The following is a 23,465-nucleotide window of genomic DNA, read 5'->3' as shown; positions in this document are numbered from 1 at the left end:
AAACAGCACCTTTATTTCTTCAACAGAGGGGAAAAAAGACCAAAACCATCAAAGCCATCTGTGTCTGTTTTTTCATGTTAGTTTGGTGGTTGGTCCTCAGGCTTTCTGGGTGGTTTTTATCATGTTCAGGTTAATTCTGAGGTGTTCTGGACTCCTGAGGGTCTGTTGGTGCTGCTCACAGCCAGCGGGCCGCTTCCTTCCTTCGAGTCTGTTGGAGTCAAAGTTAAAAGAGTTCATATTCACACGTTAATCTTGGGACCTTAGCTGTTTTATTCACTGCCATTTAGCGAATAACTATCTGATTTTGAATGTCTGTCTCCCAGAATTGATCAATTCTACAGATTTATGGTCTTTTTTTGTGGCTTTTTGCAGAACTGTAGATTCTTTATTTCACTGACCTTTGACCAAATGAAGCTCTGCTGCCCCGTAGTTTGAGCTGCAGAGGCGGGTGGCCCATAGGGGGCGCTGGGGCACCGCCCTCCTGAAGCGTACCTCCTGCTGTGTAATCATGCCTGTTTTAATAAAAGAGACAACGCTGGGGAGGAGGAGGAGAGTCTCCGGGACGACGCGGCAGAGTTCGTGTCTGATCGGAGCGCCACTCCCCCCTGGCCAGGGGACAAGTCTTCCAAGTCTGGTCTCAACTTGTGGTGAACTTTGTTGGTGCGCCTGTCTGAGTACACTTCTGAGGATTTCGACGACATTTGCCTGCCTCACCTGCTGACTTTCCTCTGCACTTTATTGGGCGGTCAGCAAAAGACATTGGGCCAGATTCACGAAGCGTTCTTACGAACAAATTTGTTCTTAAGTCCCACTTACGAACAGTTTACGAAGATTGTGGCATTCACCAATTTCTTCTTATCCTGGATTTATTCGTAGGTAAGAACAAATCCTACGAACACTCAGGAGTACTCTTGCGCACATTTCAGTGCCGACATGTTGGTATGGTTGGGTTTTCTTCTCTTGTGCAGTTCAATAAAATTCAATATTACAATGATAATTCTGTCATATTTATTTATTTCCTATTTTTGGTGATTTACGGATAATTTTAAAATTACGTAAATGTGCCAATGACTTAACATTAATCAACCAAATTGGAAACCATGCCAAAACTGTCTTATTTGATTTTATCTTGATTTATTTTATTAGGGGATCGAGGATATGCCCTGGCTCCCTGGTTGTTGACACCACTGACCAACCCTCAGACTCCACAGGAGTTTTATTCAATCAGATGCATGCGCGCAGTCGCTCCACCATCGAACGCACCATCGGCATGTTAAAGGGGCGCTGGATGTGTTTGGACACAGAGCCACAACCCCGTGAGGATGTGCGTCCTGACGCAATGATGGGGCCAGACTGCAGGCACGCGGTTCACGTTCGAGCGCGATTAATTGCCCGTTTGTGAATAAAATGCATTATTGTCACAATCCGAGCACAGCTTTTTTACATTCTTATTTTTTTACATTGTCGTTGATTTCTTTAAGCGTGTTGGCTATAGTCATTAGGGTTGAGGCAATTTTATCAAGCGTGTTAGCCATCCTTTCTTGATTGTTCAACACGGCGTCAGAAATCAGGCGTGGAGAGGCAAGCTTTGGGCATTTCGCTTTGGGCATTTGGCTGCTTTTTGCTCCGTCTACAGGGTCCTGCTGCAGTTCCTTTTATGGGCATTAGTGGGCGGTGACTTATGCTAATCGAATGTTAATTAGACTCACCTGGCACGCGCTTTCAACTTACGAACAGATGGCATTCATCAATCTAAGAACACAGCTGCGAACAATTCTGGGGCTTACGAACGCGTTGATGAATCTGACGTAGGGTTTTCTTAAAAAACTTCTTAAGGACAACTTAAGAAAGAATCTAAGAAGATTCGTAAGAACATATTGGTGAATCGGGCCCATTGTTACCATATGGATTTTAGAGAGGACCTGAGAGCAGACCAGAGCGCGGTGGTAAGAAGGTCCAAATGAGTTTTATTTCGGGGGGCAACACAAAGACAAACAGTCCTGGACTGCGGGTAGCTCAGGAGTAGGATCCGCACTTCATGGGGTCCAACGGAGAGTCCTCAAACCAGAAGCAGTCCTCCGGGACTGCTGAGAACCCAGGAACAGGAACAGTCCTCCACGACTGCGGGGAGCCCAGGTGAGTCCTCGAAACAAAAGCAGTCCTCCGGGACTGTAGAGAACCCAGGACCGCTCACCGGTCCAGCAGAACGGCATGGAGTCCTCGAGCGTGCCGGGAAAAAAACAGGACAGCAACAGAGACAACAAAACACTCCAGCCCCGATGGGCAGGCGCTCCCTCCTTAAGTAGGCAGCCAGGTGGCAATCGCCCACAGGTGCACCTGCCTACAGTGCCAGCTGTAGGCAATGAAGCTCCCCTACGCCCCCTGGAGGAAAAAAACAGACACCACCCTGGACCCCAACAGACATGACAGACTGCAGAAAGTCATGGTGTATAACTATTTCTGTAAAGTTCATATTAGCAATATGGCACACGTCATGCAACCCAGTTTGTATTGGATCGTGCAGTCAGACGTGAGGCACAATTCACCCCTGCCTCACCCGGGGTTTCTGCCCTGGATTTGATCGGGAAAACAATTTTTACTTAATAACATGGCAGAAATGTGTAGTCATACTCCAAATGCATTTTAACACATATCAGTGGAAAATATTAATCTTTATTTTTGTACACTTTCTTTTTTGGTCAGATGAGGCACTGCCTCACCTGCCTCCCCTCCCCACGTCACTGTGTTTATTATGTCCTACCTGGTCAAGAGTGAATTCAGTACCCGACACTCAACAGCTGACTGGACAGTTGTGCCGTCAGTACTAACGGCCCAGTCGGAGCAAAGAACTGGTCTGTGCTGCAATTTTAAGTAAATATTGTCATTTTAAATGTCATACTCATGAACGTTCTACTTGGGAGAGAGTTGCTCTAATCAGAATAATTGGGAATTCACGCAATCTGATTGGCTTTTAGCGGAGGTACCGTAATTTCACCAACACATGGCGCACTTAAGTCTTAAATCTTCTCCAACCTGGACGGGGCCCCTGATACTGCGGTGGCCTTCAGAACTGAAGAAGCCGTCTGGATAGAAGGTGAAACGTCTTCAAAAGAGAGTAAAACACTGAGTTTCTAGTGGATGCACAATCTGTGGAAGCCAACATAGAAACTTCTGAAGCGCCAAAGTTCTTGCAACAAAAATATAGTCCCCAATTAGGTTGTTTTGTTATCACACGACCCCGTCCCCATTATCTTAAGAGAATATAAAAGAATGAGTGGAGACAGAAGAGAGAATGAGACGTTTTTGGCGCGTGTCGCTCTTGATTTAGTGTTTATTTTTGCAGTAAACTTAAAGGAGGCCTTTTCACTTTATGTTTGATTAAATTTAAGCTGATATTCCATTCTTGACATCTTTAAATTTACAGTATTCATGGGAGTTTTATTTGGTCATTTTGCTTCTTTTATTTACTATTTCCCACATTTATTCATAGTTTTTATTAGATTGCAATAAATCCTATAACATTGAACAGACTGACTAAAGTCAAATGACCTGCGGTTCCCACCGATAGCCGTCATTCTGATGGGTTTTTGCTGGCTGCAGCTGAAATATTCCAATGCTCCATGTCACAGAGACAGTAAATACTAAACCCTAAAGATTCTGAAGGCATGATGTAAAATCGTAACGTATAATACAGACATTTGAAGAGACAATTAAGAGAAGGTTTTCATGCTTTTAAGAGTGGCCGAGGAGCCATTTAGAACTTTATAAAGATGCATTGTGTGATACCAGGAACTAATTTAACTTCAAGGCGAAGCTGCTTCTGCTTTGTCGACCATCGACTGATCTCCTGAAAGTCCACCAGCGCTTTTTAAAAACTGAATTTTTCATCTATGGAGGGAGTAGACGGCAGATGTTTCCACAGATGCTCTTCACCAGTGGTCAGTGAGTGATGCAGCAGATGAGCGGGAGTTGACTGGCTACAACCAGCCATGTCTCAATGTCTCCAGCCCATAGTATGGATTCTCTACGAGAGCAGACAGCAGCTTCACTCCTGGATCCTGCAGCTGGTTCCACCTCAGGTCCAGTTATCTGAGATGGGAGGGATTGGACCTCAGCGCCGAGGCCAGAGAGCCACAGCTGATCTCTGATAACCACCAGTCCCTTAATCTAAATAAAGAAGGGAAACTTTTATAAGGTTATAAGTGAAACCAGTATTAATCTGAAAGGTTAATCAAAGGCATGATCTGTAAATATTTAATTTAGTTCCAGGTTAAAAAATGATAGTAATATGTAATTACCACAATTCCAACCTCTCAGGTTTGCACTGTTCCAAAGGAGAATCTATATTGTTCTGGCCCTCACTCTTCCCAGGTTCTCCCACCTCTTTCCCTCCCATCTCATCATGGAGATCCATCTCACCTGTGGCTCATCTTTAAAGGCACAACCTGTCTTAGATGACTTCCTGTCTCCCTCACCATCTCCCTCCTCGTTGGCTGGTGTCTACCAGGCACCCTCACCTAGTTTTGTCTAATTTTGGTTCCCATCTGTCGGCTTTTTCATTGTCCTTAAATCAATTTATCATGAATAAGTGGTCCCCGTGTGGCCCTCCCTCCTGAAGGAACTGGGCACAACACACACACTCAGAAAGTGTGAGGACCCTCGGATGGAATAATGGACATTTTTGAGAATGGTGTTTACCTCAGAGTTTCCAGTCGGCAGTTTGGATCCTGGAGAAAACCACAGAGCAGCTTCACTCCTGAATCCTGCAGCTGGTTCTCACTCAGGTCCAGTTCTCTGAGATGGGAGGGATTGGACCTCAGCGCCGAGGCCAGAGAGCCACAGCTGATCTCTGATAAACTGCAGCACCTTAATCTAAATACAGAAGGGAAACTTTTATAAGGTTATAAGTGAAACCAGTATTCATTTGAAAGGTTAATCAAAGGCATGATCTGTAAATATTTAATTTAGTTACAGGTTAAAAAATGATAGTAATATGTAATTACCACAATTCCAACCTCTCAGGTTTGCACTGTTCCAGAGGAGAATATATATTGTTCTGGCCCTCACTCTTCCCAGGTTCTCCCACCTCTTCCCTCCCATCTCATCATGGAGATCCATCTCACCTGTGGCTCATCTTTAAAGGCACAACCTGTCTTAGATGACTTCCTGTCTCCCTCACCATCTCCCTCCTCCTTGGCTGGTGTCTACCAGGCACCCTCACCTAGTTTTGTCTAATTTTGGTTACCATCTGTCGGCTTTTTCATTGTCCTTAAATCAATTTATCATGAATAAGTGGTCCCCGTGTGGCCCTCCCTCCTGAAGGAACTGGGCACAACACACACACTCAGAAAGTGTGAGGACCCTCGGATGGAATAATGGACATTTTTGAGAATGGTGTTTACCCCAGAGTTTCCAGTCGGCAGTTTGGATCCTGGAGAAAACCACAGAGCAGCTTCACTCTTGAACCCTGCAGCTGGTTCTGACTCAGGTCCAGTTCTCTGAGATGGGAGGGATTGGACCTCAGCGCCGAGGCCAGAGAGCCACAGCTGGTCTCTGATAAGATGCAGCCACTCAGTCTGAATAAGGAATCATGGCAAGAAATGATCTCTTATTGGAGGAAAAGTCATGTTACACTTGCTCAAAATCATTATTTCATTTTATTTCATTATTTAATCAGGGCCCTTGGAGTCAGGAGAGCTCTGGCCCCCCACTGATAAACTGGGATATTACAGCAACAACATAGTTAAAAAGTATCTATAAAATTGACTTTCAATGGCTCATTTCAATTCATACTAAACTTCTCTTCTCCAAAAGTCAATGGAGTTTATCTTGAAGCCTTTCATTGTTTAGTTGTTATGTCGAAGATAAAAGAAAGCTGACCTGAGAGTCTCCAGCTTACAGAGAGGATCCTGGAGAAAACCACAGAGCAGCTTCACTTCTGAATCCTTCAGCTGGTTCCACTCAGGTCCAGTTCTCTGAGATGGGAGGGATTGGACCTCAGCGCCGAGGCCAGAGAGCCACAGCTGATCTCTGATAAACTGCAGTCACTCAATCTGAAAAATGCAGGATGAGGTTATACGGTGCAGGTCTGCATGTTATCTGCGTCAGTACTAAACCTACGTTAGTTCTTAGTTGGTTCAGACCTGAATTCACGATATTACAAGGATTTTTTTAATGTGGTGCATCACAGCAGTGTTGAGAACAGCCTCACTTCACCATCTTAGCAGCTGGTATATAGGTAGAAAAATGAAGACTGACCTGAGCCTCTCCAGTTTACAGTTTGGACTCTCCAGTCCAGAACAGAGCTGCTTCACTCCTGAATCCTGCAACTTGTTGTCGCTCAGGTCCAGAACCCTCAGATGGGAGAGGTTGGACTTCAGAGCTGAGGCCACAGAATCACAGCTGGTCTCTGATAACCTGCAGTCCCATAGTCTAAAATAACAATTATTTTGAGAGAAGACAAATAAAAATCAACATGTACCAGAGCAAAACACAGCTTACAAGCAACAAACCTCTGGTCCTGCACCGGCTTATCTGCCCTATGTTCCTATTTTGGGTTCTTTCAGGGCGGTTGGACAAGATCTCCAGCGTATGTAAAGTGTGTGTGGGTCAAAATACCTTCCAAGTTTGTGAAACCACATTTCTCAATAGCACTCAACTCTTGTCAGGAGTTGGGACAAAGCGACCCACTCCTGATAGCTTGTGGGCGATGCTGCAGCGACCCTGCAATCCCTACACTCTCTGGTGAAACCAAATCAAAGGTTTTAGACACTGCTGGATGCTGGAAGGGTGGCTATAGTCTGGACGCATCGTTCCCCTGACTGCACATTTCTCCAACAATGATTGGCAGCTGGTGTCACTTGTTCTCCAGATGAGAGAAGGAAAGAGAGCCACCCCACAGTGTGTTTGATTGCCCCACTGCAAGCTCAATGCTGCCAGAAAACATTGCAGGAGCATCAATTCCCCTCAGGGCATCAACAAGGACCTCAGGAAAAGGTGCAGCTGCCACCTACTAGAGACAAGCACACTGAGCTGAGATTCAAAGCCCTCTCCTCCCAAGAGAAGAGCTTGTTTGTTGGAGGCTCTTCTGGGCGATACCTGGTGCCACAGCTCCAGCTCAGCCCGTCTCTGGAGCTGAGGTGGAGCTTAGCAAGTTTCATGGTTCTCCACCACTTCCTCTGGCTGAGGACCTTCTCAGCTGGTGGTTTCTGCTCCACCTTCCAAGTTGAGCAGGTGATACTTCTGCATTCCTGCCACCAGTGTCTCTGCAGAAAGAGTCTTCTCTACTGTTTTATATTAGATTATATAAAATTAGGATTTTTGGCTGATGTCTTAGATGTTGTTGACTAAGAGCAGGTTTTTCTTTAATAACATAGAAAGATTCGATGAGAAGAGCAAATGTATTATTTTATGAGCTACTTCCACTACTATTATATACACATACTTCCATATTGTCTTAGATTGCAAGCTGCATTTATTGCATCGTTCATAGAAAGTCATATTTGTGAGGAGAAAAACTCCAATAAGTTCATTTTCTTTAATGACCATTACAACCGAAGGAGGCGATGAACAAACAGATTTATCTAAAATGTGTGAAAACTTATGGATGGAAACCTTTTTAAAATGGTTGCATTGTGTAGAATCGGTGTAGAATCAACTTGTTGACTTCTGATTTGGACTCCAATGGAAGTGAGGTGCAACAATTGTGGATGCTGAAAGCTTCAGATCTTCATGAAGGTTTCTGTGGTTGGACTGACCTGCTGCCCCTTTAAGAGGGAGGCAGGTTTGGGCTTCTGGCTGGAATGAAGCCACCTCAGATGAGAATGACTGCAGGCTTTCGGTACCAAGGTTTAACAGGGTGCTCACTTCACACTTGGGCTTTTCTCTTTTTTGGGATGGCTTTTCTCAGTAGAGAAGGGGCATGGCACACTGCAGCAGCTTTCTTTTTGGGGTTTCTAGTTTTCCTTCTGATCTTTAAAAGACAGGAAGAACCATTTTGATTGGTCTGAATGTTTGGGCGGTTTTGTGGCCAGCCTAAAATAAAACAAGACAAATCTACAACTGATACTTCCTTTCTAGTCATTGATGACCATCCTCACATGGGACAGATTTCCACAACCAATTTAATACTGCAAATCTGTCCTGTGTGGTCTTTTTTCTGAGAACTGTAACACTACGTTTATAACAAAGATCAAACATGGAAACATTTATTGTCTAACTAGTTACACCTGGGAAAGTACTGGATCATCTCTGACTGACCTGAGAGTCTCCAGCTTACAGAGAGGATCCTGGAGAGCACCACAGAGCAGCTTCACTGCTGGATCCTTCAGCTGGTTCCCACTCAGGTCCAGAACCCTCAGATGGGAGGGATTGGACCTCAGCGCCGAGGCCAGAGAGTCACAGCTGATCTCTGATAACCTGCAGCGCCACAGCCTGGAAAAGGAATAAATGGGGCAAATAAAAACACATTTCTAAATCTGAAAATGAAGAGAAAAGCAGAAAATGTAAAGAAATTTAGAAAAGACCAACAGAGGCCTCCTGACCTGAGCGTCTCCAGTCTGCAGTTTGGATGCATCATTGCAGAAGACAGTAACTTTACTCCAGCATCTGTCAGGCTTTGGTTCTTGCTTAAGCTCAGCTCCCGTAGATGAGAAGGGTTTGACGTCATTGCTGAGGCCACAACTTCCCAATGACTCGTTGAAAGAAAACTATCAGCCAGTCTGTTGTGTATGAAACAAAAATAGTGAGTCAACTTTGGAATTTCTAATCAACTCATCTGAGAATCTACCTCAACACAAATGTAGCTCATTTCCTGGAAAAGCTAAATTCAACACCGTAGAGCAACAGTTTGAACGACCATCAGATCTGAAATGCAACTGAATTATTCTCAACATTTGTCTTATTTTAGAACAGCTCATAATTACTCAATATTTAAAATGATTATAGCAAATGGTTTAAAGAAACGTGCATCTTTTTATCTGTCTATCGGCTCTTTGGATATTTTGCATTTCATCCAATTTGTACGATGGTGCATCAAGTCTTAATTCAGCGATCCGATCGATGACATCAGAGTCTCTGGTTGCATCGATTGCCCTCAGCTTCTGTTCTATCTGCCTGTTTCCCTTCAAATCATTTTCACTGCACCTTTTGTTGCTAGTGATGAAGTTGCCACCTAACGGGTGTGGAAAGGCTCAAACAACTTTGTGGGTCACATAAAGGCTCCAAACGGAACCACCACAAAGACCTAAAACACCCATTTAAACCAACGAGGCCGGCTGTTTTTACGTTGAACAAATGAAGCAAAATAGTCACATGTCATTAGTTAAAATGTGTTTTTCTGTCGTTAGAATATGATGTAAACAAAAAAAAAAAGTTATTTAATGACATGACAGTAATTTCATGATAGTCAGTTAACTTGTGGCTCCTATTATTCCTGCCTTATGTTGGTTTGTCTGGATTGACCTTTGAACTTATATCCAGCCAGTGTTGAACATTTCTGGATGAATTGTTGTTTTTAATTTATGGACGCTGCAATGGAGATAAAGAATTGAAGGAATGACCACTGGAGGGGGTATTGCTACCTGACATGATCCACTCGCTTGATTTAAACGCCGATGTCCGGCCCCAGAAATCTTTACTTACTCGACCTTCCTGCAGTTCCTCACAGCTGGAATCAGGCGACGTCGTCCCTCCTCTGAGGTTTTGTACTGCTGCAGGTCCAGCTCATCCAGAACCTCCTCTGACATCTGCAGCAGGTAGGCCAGAGCTGAACAGTGGATCTCTGACAGTATCCTCTCTGATTTCTTCTCTGACTTCAGGAACTCTTGGATCTCCTGATGGACTGACTGATCCTTCATCTCCATCAGACAGTGGAAGATGTTGATGCTTCTGTCTGGGGAGATTTCATCACTGTTCACCTCCTTCAGGTTGTTGAGGACCTTCTGGATGGTTTCTGGGTGGCTGTCCGTCTGATCCAACAGTCCACCCAAGATCCTCTGATTGGACTCCAGAGAGAGACCATGAAGGAAGCGAACAAACAAGTCCAGGTGGCCATTTTTACTTTTGAGAGATTTCATTAGTGCTCTCCTGAGGAAGCCATCAAAATTCCATTCGTGCTCTCCTGAGCAAGTCATCAAGAAATGGGTTGGATCGTTCTTAGACAACCCAGCAAAATTGGAAAAGTCCTTTGGTTCAGGATATTTTAGGAACTGACTTATAACCGCTATGTCTTTCCTGGTGTAATGGTGGAACATGTAGACGGCAGCCAGAAACTCCTGAACGCTCAGATGAACAAAGCAGTAGACTGATTTCTGGAAGATCACACTCTCTCTCTTGAAGATCTCTGTACAAACTCCTGAGTACACCGACACCTCGGAGACGTCCAGTCCACATCGCTCCAGGTCTTCTGAGTAGAACATGATGTTTCCTTTCTCCAGATGTTCAAACGCCAGCCGACCCAACTTCAGAAGGAGTTCTTTATCAGCCTCAGTCAGTTTCCCTGGTCTCTGCTTTCCTCCATACTTCTGCTTCTTCCTCTTTATCTGAACCCTCAGGAAGTGTGAGTAGAGGTCAGTCAGGGTTTTGGGCAGCTCTCCTCTCTGGTCTCTGGTCATCATGTCCTCCAGAACTATAGCAGTGATCCAGCAGAAAACTGGGATCAGACACATGATGTGAAGGCTCCTGGAGGCCTTGATGTGTGAGATGATTCTCTTGGACAGATCTTCATCACTGAACCTCCTCCTGAAGTACTCCTCCTTCTGGGAGTCAGTGAAGCCTCGTACTTCTGTGATCCTGTCAACACACGAGGGAGGAATCTGATAGGCTGCTGCAGGTCTGGAGGTGATCCAGATGAGAGCTGAGGGAAGCAGGTTCCCCTGGATGAGGTTCACCAGGAGCACGTCAACGGACGATTCTTGTGTGACATCAGAGATGAGCTGATGCTTGTTGAAACCCAGTGAAAATCTGCTTTCATCCAGGCCATCAAAGATGAACAGAAGTTTCCAGACAGTCAGATCTTCTGCTCTGATCTTCTGTAATGTTGGATGGAAAACATGAAGCAGTGAGAGAAGACTGTGCTGCTCATCTCTGATCAAGTTCAGCTCCCTGCATGAGAGCGGAAGCACCAGACTGATGTCTTGGTTCTCCAAACCTTCTGCCCAGTCCAGACTGAACTTCTGCACTGAGAAGGTTTTTCCAACGCCGGCGACACCGTTGGTCAGAACCACTCTGATGTGTCTCTGTTGCTCAGATAAGACTTTGAAGAGGTCCTGGCACTTGATTGGAGTGTCCTGGATGTTCTTCTTGGAGGTTCTCTCAAGCTGTCTCACCTCATGTTGTGTGTCCACCTCCTCACTTTGTCCCTCAGTGATGTAGAGCTCAGTGTAGATCTTGTTCAGCAGGGTTCCACTTCCTGCTTCATGAGTTCCTTCAGTCACATGTTCACATCTTCTCTTCAGACTGATCTTATGACCTTCTATCACCTCCTGCAGTTCACCACCCTCTAAAACAAACAATCTTTTAAATCCTTTTACAATTGTCATCTACAGCAGTAACACAGATGTCCTCAACTGGAAAATATTCTGTCATGTTTGAATGATAGAAGCAACAGTCGGGTAATGACCCATCTCACTGTCACTTTTAAATGTTATGTCTTCTTATGTACACCTATTCTTTTATTTCATTGGGTTTCAATGTAATTTAGTCTATAACAACCATTTCCATGTCTTCCAAGAGTTTGCTTGGACTAAACAGCTGGTAAAAGCTGGATGATATTTAGAAAAACACATCAAACCTTCTCCAAACACATCATACTCAGCAGACCCATTGTCCTGTAAAGGTCACCTGCCTTCAACTCTTTAACACTTTCCAGAACTAAATGACTAAATGTTGCTAAATACTGTCTAAGCATTTAGGAAGGTCTGAAGAGGGTCCAGGGGTTCCAGTGGAACCAAACAAGTGCTCTCTGGATCTTCTCTTGCACATTGTAAATACACAAGTTGTTCCTTTATTCCGACCCAAAAGTATCTTATAAATACAAATGTACGAGCTTACGTGAGACGCTGTTGTTCAGGTCGGCGGTCTGCAGTTCAGTTCTCCGTTTCTTTTCACCCTCGGGACAGGAGGAATCTCCAATGGAAGCAGACCGTTTCTGATAGCTGTCAAAAATGGGAATAGTGGTTATACATGTCTACTGGGCGTTAGCAACGCCTAAGAAAGGCTGCGTTCACTTCTACTTTCAGTTTGCTCTGACAGTTGAAGATTGAATGAACACTGAGCAAAAAATATAAAGTTATTTACGTTCTAACAAGCTCGTTTAGTTGGAGAAAAGTGTATTTGATCTAAGTGTTTAGTGGCTTTTCCTCATTGTGAATTTATGTTAAAAATAAAAGTGCCAAATCAGGAATATAAACTCATAGAATAGAACAAAAGTTCTCCATTTATGCTCCAAATACAGTCGTCTGGTCTCTGAAACTGATCATTAAATAGCACAGAGGTCACGCGTATTCAAAAGCTTATTTCAACCATTTAGAAATGACTGATATTGTTGTCTATGGGTTTATTAGAACCAGGAGCCTTATAAATAGACTTTTTAATGAATTTTCATGACATGTGGTGGAACAGTGTGGCAGAACAAGCTGCACAGACCTGCCATGTCTTACCCATCCGTATCTAAATGGAGAGCTGGAGCACTCTGCAATGATGGATATTGTTGGGAAACTTTAAAATATATGCCTAGGAATTTTAGTGAGATGATGTTAACCCATGTAGGAGAAATGACCAGTTAAAAAAAGAAGCAATTTTTAGTTTTAAAAGATTTACCACACTAAAATTAACATGGGAGTTAATGGGAGCGAACGCCTGACATGTTGGTGCACCGTTTCATTTTAAGGACCTGATGAATTCATTTTTCACGATAGTGGAGGCTAATACCTACAAAATGATGTTTTTTATGGTTGTGAAATGTTCTAAGGCAGAGTTATGTGGTTCAGAAAACCTTACTTTAAAGGTGAGCCTTGAGGTCTGATACCAAAGTTTAAAGGGTGCCACACAAACACATCATCACGCTTCAGTTTTCTTACATTTCCTCTGAACTTCTGAAGTTTATTACCCATATTTGGACTGGTCACTCTTCAGGGACACCCTGCTGGGCACTGTGGACTCTGCTCTGTCCTCGTCCATCCTGAGGAAACATCAGAAATAGTGATGAGACTGTGATGAAGGTAAATAATCTGTAGAGGTTGTAGTTCAATAATCCCAATTCACTGCATTTTTATCAAACAGGAACATTTCTAATCCATTCTGGATAACAACTGAATCAATAAATCAATGATGTCTCTGTATCATTTTCATGTTTTCAGAGTTTAAGCTGCTTTTTTTAACTGTTCCCTGCAGTGAGAAAAGAACTGGCACCTTTTCCAGCCCCTCATCCTGCAGCACTGAATGTGCTCTAAAGTTCTTTCCAGAGCAAACGTCTCTGCACTTGCAGCAACATGTTGTAGTCATGGATCCGTGAGGAGAACCGGATACAGGAAACGCCCCCACTTTGATCCCAAAACCCAACTGGTGGCCAACGGTGGTCCGGCAACGACGGGGACGCTGGTCCATCGGGCCGACAACACTGTTTTTCCACAGGCCAACATGGTGAAAGGACTGTGCACCGTTTCATTTTAAAGACCTGATGAATTTCATTTTTCATGATAGTGGAGGCTAATACCTACAAAATGATGTTTTGTGTGGTTGTGAAATGTTCTAAGGCAGAGTTATGTGGTTCAGAAAACCTTACTTTAAAGGTGAGCCTTGAGGTCCAATACCGAAGTTTAAAGGTTGGTCTTTGGACCAGTCGCTCTTCATGGACACACAGCTGGACACTGTGGACTCTGCTCTCTCTTCCTCTTCCATCACACATTCGCTCATTTTTAAATGTGAGTCTAAATGGTTAAGCAGGAACAGTCTGCTGACACAGAAAAGAAGATTAAAGAACATGATTCTCAGCATGAAGACAAGCAGAGGTCTGTCCAATGACGTATTGTCGGCTCATTCACATCCAAATCTATTATATGATGTCACCCTGTACATCATACAGGCCACATATATATTGGGAAAAAGTTTTGGGACATCTTAAAAGTTTACACCATGTTAAATATAAAATAGTTGTGGAAAAAATGTTTCTCCTGGGTGTTTCAAAAGGTGCGGTGGCATTAGACGGACGCACACAAATACAAATTAAATCATTTTTTATCTGGTTATGGTTTACAAGAAAACCTAAATTCTTTCAAGATGTCAGTTCTCAACATTAAATTCAACAAATAAGATGAGAATGCATTCAAAACTAAACAGAAATACGTCATCACATCATCAAAGTGGGTCAAATGCAGCATCATCTTCTGTCATCTCAGACAGGATTCCAAGAAGAGGATCTTCATTTTCAACAACGCACCTTGACATCTCATCATGGCTCGTCTGTCAGATTACAAGCAGCTTTTTTGATCAGGCGCATCATGTTTCTCACGAACACATGATGGTGCTGGAAAAAACATTTGTAGCCTGACCTAGAGGTCAAAACTCTGCATGGCGTGCACAGCTACTAGTTGCAGCTGGTGGTTGTGGCGGAGGAGATCCCAAACATATCTAGCAAGCTTGTTTTGGAGCAGAGCTTGTCCACCACCTCTGACCCCACTCATCACAGAAGTCCCACCATATCCATGGCCAGGTGTGTTGGCAGCATTGGAGCCAGCCTCAGGAAAAAGGTGTGTCAATATCTCAGAAGTGATGATCAAGTTGCCACGACCCAACAGAAGTCAAGCAACCCAACATGCTGAATAGAATAGATGACACACAGCAAAGGGCAAAAAACACCCAATTCTGCTCAGACTAATCTTATCTGACCACATGTACAGGACCAAAATATGAAAACACCATGGGTTTAGGTTTCCTTTCGTTTTCTTGACTGCTTCATTCAAAACAGAACACATTTCATAAATCCATAATAACAAATTCATATTCCACAAAGAACCAGTTGTTAAAACAATAAAATGGAATGCCTTGATCTCTCCCTCTTTACATACTCTCCTTTTTTAAATAAAGGATTGATTGTCCCCCTGGTGGAGGGACAAAGAGAGGAGGCTAAAACTGTCGCGTTTGTGTCCCTCTTTCCGTGGATTTTTCCACTACCTGCAAATAATATTGTCGACTTATTGTGAGTATTAAAATGTGCTTCCTCAACCTCTAAAATGTTGGCTCAGGGTTAGCGGAAAACGCAGTTAGAGGAAACACGCTACAAAGTTTGATCATCCGTCACAACATTCCCGTCGACCAGCCGCAATGTGCGTCCGAAACACGCGCACGCTCATTGCGAACACGCAGCTTATTAAGCCGCATCTCGCGGAACATTGATTCGAGACGACAGCAGTGAAAGAACCAAATGCTACCTGAATATTAGAGGTTTTCCATCAGGGCTCAGTCACTCAAGATGGAGCCCGAAGTTGAGAACTTTCACTTTCGCTTCTTCTTCCTCTACACGTCACGTGTTCGTGGTTGGATCGCGTCATATCCAGCACAGGCGCCTCTCTTCAGAACAATTTGGTCCACGTTTTAACTGAAATACTGGGAAACAACTGGAGTTCGTCTGACAGATGTTCGTTTTTGGCTGCGGAATCAAACTGGGTCAACTTTTTGATCTATAGGATCCCCTCTGGTTCAAAGTGTCCCCTATAGGATATTGACAGTACTGACCTTTTGGGGGCTGCACACACCTCTTAATGGTGACGGCACCAACGGAGCTGATCCAGTTGTCATCAGCTGGCCAGTCTGACTCCAGCTCATTAGGGGAAATTTGCTGATCTGGAGGAGAAGCTTTCAAAACTTGACGGGCTGGGGGGGAATGACTGTAATTTTGGAATCAGCGTGCCAATTTTATTTTTAATCAGAATAATTTAGAATAATTTCAACAGGATATTTTCAAATTGTTCCCCAGTGTCCCCAGTGGAGCTGCCAACTGAATATGGTGACCTGCTCCTACACACAGAATCCGATGGCTCAGCATGGGACGGATTTTGCTTCCTTTTTTGTCCCTTTTGAGTGAAATAAAAGAGTTCATGCAGTCCAGAGGGGAAGACGCCGCGCTGCTGGAGGACACTGGCTGGACACTGGACCTTGCATTTTTAACGGACATTACTGGGAAACGGAACAGTTTGAACTGGGAGCTGCAAGGCAAAGGTGAGACTGTTGCTGAGAGGATCAGTGCTGTAAATGCATCTAAAGCCAAGATGAACATTTTCTCTGTGCATTTACAGACAAAAGGTGCTGCACTTCCCCTCTGTGCAGATGGTGCTGAGAGACAACGCTTCTGCATGTGAGGCTTTGGACTAAAGCACAGAAAAGTGCTCTCAGCTCATAAAAAGACTTAGGCAAGAGTTTGAGAACAGGTTTTGGGACCTGGATCAGCTTGAGCCATGTGTGTCCTTCATTTCTAACCCTTCCATGAACGTGGACATATCAGGCATTGCTCAGCAGTTCAGTGCAACCTTCAGCCTGGATGCTGCACAGATGCAAACTGAAATTGGAACATTGTGAAATGAGCTGCAGCTCAAAGCCTCTCAGGCTGCACCAAACTTTTGGTGCCTTGTTGACACAGAAAAGTACAGTGGTGTATGTACAGCAGCTATGGAGGTTGCAAGCCTTTTTGGTTCGACCTCTCTTTGTGAATCAGCCTTTTCTGACAGGAACTTCATCAAGAACCAACACAGAAGACGCCTCCCTGATGCACATCTGCCAGACTCACTCAGAGCTGCACTGTCAAGTTCCCCACCAGAGGACAACACACTGGTAACCGCAGCAACGCCAGGCTTCCCCCAACGGACAAAGAAACGGACACCAGATTTGGTGTCTCCTTCAGAATTTGTTAAATGTGTTTGTAAAATGTAACAATTGTTTATGTTAAAATGTTCATGTGAAAAAATCTGCAGACTTAAGTGTGAAGTTCAAAACGTAATCAGGTTTATTTTAAAATCTGAAAGTTTATTTTGTATTTTACGTGATTTATTATTTGTACAAACGTGGTGCAAAGTAATTCATGATTTGTTAAAAAATGTCAGTGGCTGGTAAAAATGGGACATTGTGATTTCCTAGGACTGTTGGAGAAGTGATAATTTTAAAATGGTTTGAACATTTATTTCAATTTGAAAAACACTTGCACTAAGACAAAATATAGAAATAAAGTGTTGCATATTGATATTCATCTGTTCCCGATCTTGTTAAATCATTGTTGATATTGATTGTGAGAAATCATTAACATGATCAGTGTCTTTGCAGAGATGAATATCATTAACTATTAATAATGACATTTAGTTAAAGGTAAATTGAGCAAATTGGCTATTTCAGAAGTGTGTATCAAACTGGTAGCCCTTCACATGATTCAGTACCCAGGAAGTAGCTCTCCGTCTCAGAAAGGTTGGTGACCCCTGTGCTACAGAGTCAAGTTTAGAGGAGAAATATGCTATTGGCTTCATTTTAGCTCCACTGTTGAGCTCAGACTGAGGTCATCAAATGTCCTGTGCCATCAACCATCTGAACCAAAGGTTTGCTGTAATCTGGCAAAGCTAAAGCTGTGCTCCACACCAAGGCTTGCTTCATGTCACAGAAGGCCGTTTCTGCATTTTCAGTCCAATTTAGTGGAGAAGTCATTTTTAAGTTATCATACATCAGTCTTTGCAACGGTGCTGTAATTTCAGCATAATTTGGCCCCCAGGTGCAACAATAATTAGTCCTAAAAAGGACATCATTTGCTTTGTAGTCTGGTTTCGGAGCTTGCAGAATAGCTGTTTTATGGCCCTCTATGATAGTGGGATGGACACCGTCTCTCCTAATCAGACCAGGTTTTCCCCAAAAAGTGCTCCAACTGTCTACAAAGGCCACCTGGTTTTCAGGGCACCACCGTGACAGCCAGCGACGGAGCGACGACATGCGGCTAAACATCTCATCGCTGGCCAGATTGGGGAGGGGACCAGAGAGTGCTCCGGAGTCGCACATCGTTTTTGCGTAGTTGCACACCGACTCCAAGTTACCGTATTTTCCGGACTATAAGCCGCTACTTTTTTCCTAAACTTTAAACACTGCGGCTTATTCTATGGTGCGGCTTATTTATGGATTTTTCTTCCACCGCTAGGGGCGCTCTAATCGGAACTAGAATCAAAACTAAGAAAAATCAATGTGTGGCGGGGTGCAGAGCGGTGGAACGGTGGATGACAACGCCACCTGGGGAATTTCACCCCAGGAATTAACCGGAAACAGGCACGCGCAGATACGGTTCGGTTCCAGAGGCAGAGACAGGATTGAGGGTTAGGCAGTACAATTTTATTAAACACAACTCAACACCGAAATAGCTCGGCTGTACAAAAATCAAACAAAAGGGGGTGGACAGGGCTGGGGCCCCACCGGCAGGTGAAACTCAATTAGGGGAAATAAACAAACTAAAAACACCCGTGCTACTACAAACAAAACTACACACGAAAGGTGTGGTAAAACGCCCTCCACCAGGGGTTGGGTCCCCGCCGTGGCCCGCAGCACCTGTCCACAAAGAAAAGAGAACAATTAAAACACTGTTAAGAGTCTAAAAATTGAGAGCAATAGCTCCGTGGTCGCCTCGGCGGCACCACTACGTCTCAGCGCCGTCCCTCGAGCGAAGGGGGGCGAGAGAGAGAGAGAGCGCGAGAGCGAACAGGAGAGAGAGTCCCGAAAACGGGACGGAGCCAAAGCAGCAGTGGGTCCAGTACGCGAGGTCGTCCGTGCCGACTGTTTGGTGGCGCCACCACTCCGTGAAGGGTCCCCGCTGGGGCAACGCGACCCACCGACGCCAGCTGGCAGTCAACTGCCCAGGGTAAACTAGCGCGCGTGCCCTCACGGCAAAACGCTCTAGGTGGAAGGATGGCGGGAGGAAGCACCAACCTTCTTGGCGCTGCCAAACAGCATGCTCGCGCTGTGAAACAGTTTATTGGTCGAACCGCCCAGATAAGCCGCAACCCCGCCGTACCGTCGAAGTGGGAAAAACAACTAAGATCAGCTGGAGGCAGTGCCTTATATAAACCTTTTCTCCCCACCCACCAATTAAGGCACTACCTCCATAGGACACCTGTTCGGAGGGCAGGCCACGCCCTGCCACAAATGCAAAGAAGAAAACGCTACTTTTTCTTTAGCAGATAGAACACGGACGACAAATTACCAACTGTTAATTGTTTTCAAATCCTCGCCCCTTCATCATGGAACCCACACGAAGAAGTTTGTATGATGCAGGTTTTAAGTTGAAGGCCACTGATCTAGCTAGCCAGGAAGGAATCCGCGCTGCTGCACGCAAGCTTAGCGTTAATGAATGTATGGTGAGACGTTGGAGGCGGCAGCGGGAGGAGCTAATGCAATGCCCAAAGTCGAAAAAAGCTTTCAGGGGACATAAAAGCAGGTGGGCTGAACTTGAAAATGTCCTGGAGGACTGGGTGAACACACAGCGAGCAGGTGGCCGAGGTGTATCCACTCTACAGATCCGACTTAAAGCCAAAACAATCGCCTGCGAAATGAATATTGAAGATTTCAAAGCGGGGCCGTCATGGTGTTTCAGATTTATGAAACGTAAAAACCTGTCCATCAGGACACGGACCACTCTCTGTCAGGAACTCCCCCCTGACTATCAGGAAAAAATTAAAAACTTCCACAAATTCGTTGAAACAAAGATCCAAGAACACTCCATCAGACCAGACGACATAATAAATATGGACGAAGCACCTTTGACGTTTGCTCTGCCTCTGACCAGGACTGTTAACAAGACAGGCGCATCATCCGTGTTGTTGAAAACAACAGGCCACGAGAGAACGCACTTCACCTGCGTTCGGGCATGCATGGCATCTGGACAACAACTTCCACCACTGGGGATTTTTAGTGGCATAGTGGTCAAAGTTAACACCAAAGGGGGGATGATGGAAGGCCTGATGAAGGAATGGTTAACGGAGTGCTACAGCAAGCGCGCAGGAGGAGTTTTTCACCGGAAAAAAGCACCGCTTGTTTTGGATAGCATGAGGGCCCACATCACAGATTCTGTGGAAGCAGCGATCACAAAAACAAACTCTATTCCAGCTGTGATTCCTGGAGGTGCAACAAAGTATTTGCAGCCACTTGACATCTGTGTGAATCGGGCATTTAAAGCTGCACTCCGGGTTGAGTGGGAGACTTGGATGACAAGTGGTGAGAAATCATTCCCAAAAACCGGCCACATGCGAAAAGCATCCTTTTCTGATGTCTGTCAGTGGATCCTAACAGCGTAGAGTGCTGTGAATCCACGATCACCAACGGGTTCCGAAAGGCTGGACTGCTACGCGAAGAGAGCGGCGCACCTTCAGAGCCAACTTCACCGGAGGATGATACGGAGAGCGAGACTGATGGAGACAGATGTGACGAAGCGCTTCTGGGGTTGTTCAACTCCGACACTGAAGAAGACGACTTCATGGGTTTCAGCCAAGAGGATGAAAGTGACTTGTGATTTCAAACACAGGAGAAATGAAGAGAAATACTGGTTATTTTCTCTTGGTTCTGTTCCGTTTTAATCAACAAAGTTGCTGCCATGTTAAAAGGCACTGTTAGGAAAGAATCTGTTCAGGTACTTACATGTACATTTACAGTTCAAAATCGTTCTGTACATGCAGTAAATATCTAATTTTTCAACATAAATATCTGCGGCTCATAACCCGGTGCGGCTTGTATATCTTTTTTTTATTTATTTTTTTTAAAATTGAGCGGATGCGGCTTATATACAGGTGCGGCTTATAGTCCGGAAAATACGGTAATTTTGGTGACCTCCGACTGACGAAGCCGGGTGTTGTTGGCTCCGACATGAATAATAACTTTACCAAATTTACGTTTACTTCTCGCCAGGAGCTTTAGATTGGCTCCTACGTCGGCCACTGTGGCCCCCGGAATGCACTTGACTATGGTCGCTGGAGTCGGCGTGCGATGCCGGGGGGGGGGGGGGGGGGGGCATCTAAGGGGGCGCGTGTGACCCTGGGGAACATGTTTCCAGAGGAAAAAGCTTACTGTTGTCACAGAAGAGTCTGTGGGCGTGTGAAGAGCCGCCGTCCTGGACCGCTTGTCTGGAATGGCAAGACGAGCATAAATCTGGAAAAGGAGAAAAGTGTGTTGGTTTTTTTTAACAAGGATTTTAGTTTTAAAAGATAAAAACATGTCCTCGTGTTTTGGGTATTTCTCAAATATGCTTCAACGTAATAGAGTAGCCCAAGGCCAGAGGACGGTGTGTGGATTGTTGCGGTTGACCTTTTGTACATGAGCAATAGCGGTGGGGGACGGGGGGTTAGGGTTAGAGGGGTTAGGGGGGTCTGAGAAGACAATCACAGAACAGAATTAGCACTCATCCAAGTAAATATGTAAAAGTCTGTCAGCTCCATAGGTGTGGCAGCTGGATGACTCTCAAAAGACGTAAAAGAGACTAAATTCAAATTTGACATCGTGACTAATCCACATTGGGGGAAAGAAAATAGTGGTTTCAGCACAGGGACCACCGTGGGGGGGGGGGGTCGACTGTTGGCAAGATCAGGGAGGGGAGCACTCTGAGAAGACATAAAACCCTTCATGTTTTATACAAAGTGTGACCTTTGTCAATTTCTGAGTTAGTGGCGCACTTGATCTCAGTGGCGGTGGTTCCAGGTGTGGAGCCAAGTCCAAAGCTGAGACCCTGAAGTCCCTCTGGCATTGGCACAAACCCGTCTCCGACAAAAAGAATAAACAATAAGAATAAACAGTCACATGGTTGCTTTATAGGCATTGTTAAATACATAAGTTTCAGTGCTGCAGGTGGAGCTTATATACTTTATATATAAGGACTTTATATTGTTACAGGCAGCTGTTCTTGTACCATGTGATTACACTGTCCAATGTTCCAGGTTTTTCACTGAGGAATTTATAATTGCACAAATGAATAATGTGATTGCTCATGTGACTTTAATTTTAGCAAGCAGTGAAGATGTAAAAAATGGTTATAGACACAGTTTTGAAATAAATGTTTACCTGCTGTTCTTTTATGCTTGGTGATCTGTTAACCAACTGGGTTACTCTGTAGTAGCAAGACTGCACGATACTGAGGGGATAATACGTAAAGAAAATATGGCAACAAAGTGACATTCAGTATTATTGAATAGATTTGAAGTCCTGTGATTGCAACTCTAAGTTGAATTTAAACAATTTATTTAGTTATAGATGTTCACGTTCAAGAAACTGCTGGACGAAGAGCAACACAAATATAATGAGAAGATCATGAAAAAGAAGAGTCAATGAAGCAGCAGCTGTTGGCTGAAGAACAGAACTTTAACAAGATGCTGGCTGATGTTTATCAGCAGTGGGAGAGCACAGCTCAGACATGGGTCCAGATGAAGGAAGAGCTGGAGCACAAGATCCAGGAGAGCCGACGTTTGAGGGAACATGAGGAGGCGAAGACCAAAGAGGAGATCCAGAGGCTCTCTGAAGCAATCCTCCAACTTGAGGTGAGATGCTTTTACCTTTGTTCCTCTTCCAGAAGATTTCAGATGATGTTCGGTGAAATCTAAAACACAATCTCTCTTTTCTGCAGCTTCAGGTATCAAAGAAGCAGGAGAAAAAAAACTTCTGTAGATGGTTCTGGAAAAAGATGAAGTTCTGGAAAAAATGAAGTAAACAACCATTCCAGAGCTCCCTAAGCCCTCCTGCTCCTCCTCCTCCTCCACATCCTGACCATCCTGGCAAATTTTAGAGTATTTTATAGGGAAGTGAAATAATGTTTGGACCTCTTATCAGGCAAAGAGAAAGGTGTTAAGAACTGCTCTAAAAACACCACCTCAGGGGGACTATATCCAAATCTCTCCGTTTACTGAAACGTCAATATGCGGATTCATACATTTAGAACTGGACGTTGCACCAGAACTGGAAGCGCGGACTGATACATTTTTAACAGCGGTCCTGCTTCAGCCCTCCGGGGCTTAATAACTAAATACGAAAAATACGAACATTTTAATTTTGGAAACATTGTTGTCGGTTGTTCGACTTGCCGGCTTTCGCAAAATTGCTAAATACACACTAGCATGCATGTTTTAAGCTATCGTAGCGGTATGTTTTACCATGCCCGCGCCCTATAATCCGGAGCACCTGATGTATGTGTTAAATACAGAACTAGCACCCGTAACTGAGGCTGCACCTTTTAATACGGTGCGCCCTTTGGTCGATACTTGTGTGACATCAGAGATGAGCAGATGGTTGTTGAAACCCAGTGAAAATCTGCTTTCATCCAGGCCATCAAAGATGAACAGAAGTTTCCAGACAGTCAGATCTTCTGCTGTGATCTTCTGTAATGTTGGATGGAAAACATGAAGCAGTGAGAGAAGACTGTGCTGCTCATCTCTGATCAAGTTCAGCTCCCTCCATGAGAGCGGAAGCACCAGACT

General features: G+C 44.4%; 1 protein-coding gene across 1 annotated transcript in view; it reads right to left on the bottom strand.

Moving 5' to 3' along the window:
• Window positions 1-1,947: 1,947 nt before the first annotated feature.
• LOC130519948 (NLR family CARD domain-containing protein 3-like) overlaps window positions 1,948-23,465 on the bottom strand; it is a 37,682-nt gene continuing 16,164 nt past the window's right edge. The window contains exons 6-13 of the mRNA XM_057023553.1: window positions 13,784-13,951; window positions 12,052-12,155; window positions 9,643-11,500; window positions 8,544-8,720; window positions 8,260-8,433; window positions 6,259-6,432; window positions 4,699-4,872; window positions 1,948-4,167 (exon numbers count right to left, since the gene is read on the bottom strand). Coding sequence (XP_056879533.1) covers window positions 4,086-4,167; window positions 4,699-4,872; window positions 6,259-6,432; window positions 8,260-8,433; window positions 8,544-8,720; window positions 9,643-11,500; window positions 12,052-12,155; window positions 13,784-13,951 — 2,911 coding nt within the window. The 3' untranslated portion in view covers window positions 1,948-4,085. The remainder of the gene's footprint in view (window positions 4,168-4,698; window positions 4,873-6,258; window positions 6,433-8,259; window positions 8,434-8,543; window positions 8,721-9,642; window positions 11,501-12,051; window positions 12,156-13,783; window positions 13,952-23,465) is intronic.

Source organism: Takifugu flavidus, unplaced genomic scaffold (assembly GCF_003711565.1).
Source record: "Takifugu flavidus isolate HTHZ2018 unplaced genomic scaffold, ASM371156v2 ctg256, whole genome shotgun sequence".
Taxonomy (NCBI): domain Eukaryota; kingdom Metazoa; phylum Chordata; class Actinopteri; order Tetraodontiformes; family Tetraodontidae; genus Takifugu; species Takifugu flavidus.
This window is presented reverse-complemented; position numbering and strand designations above follow the sequence as displayed.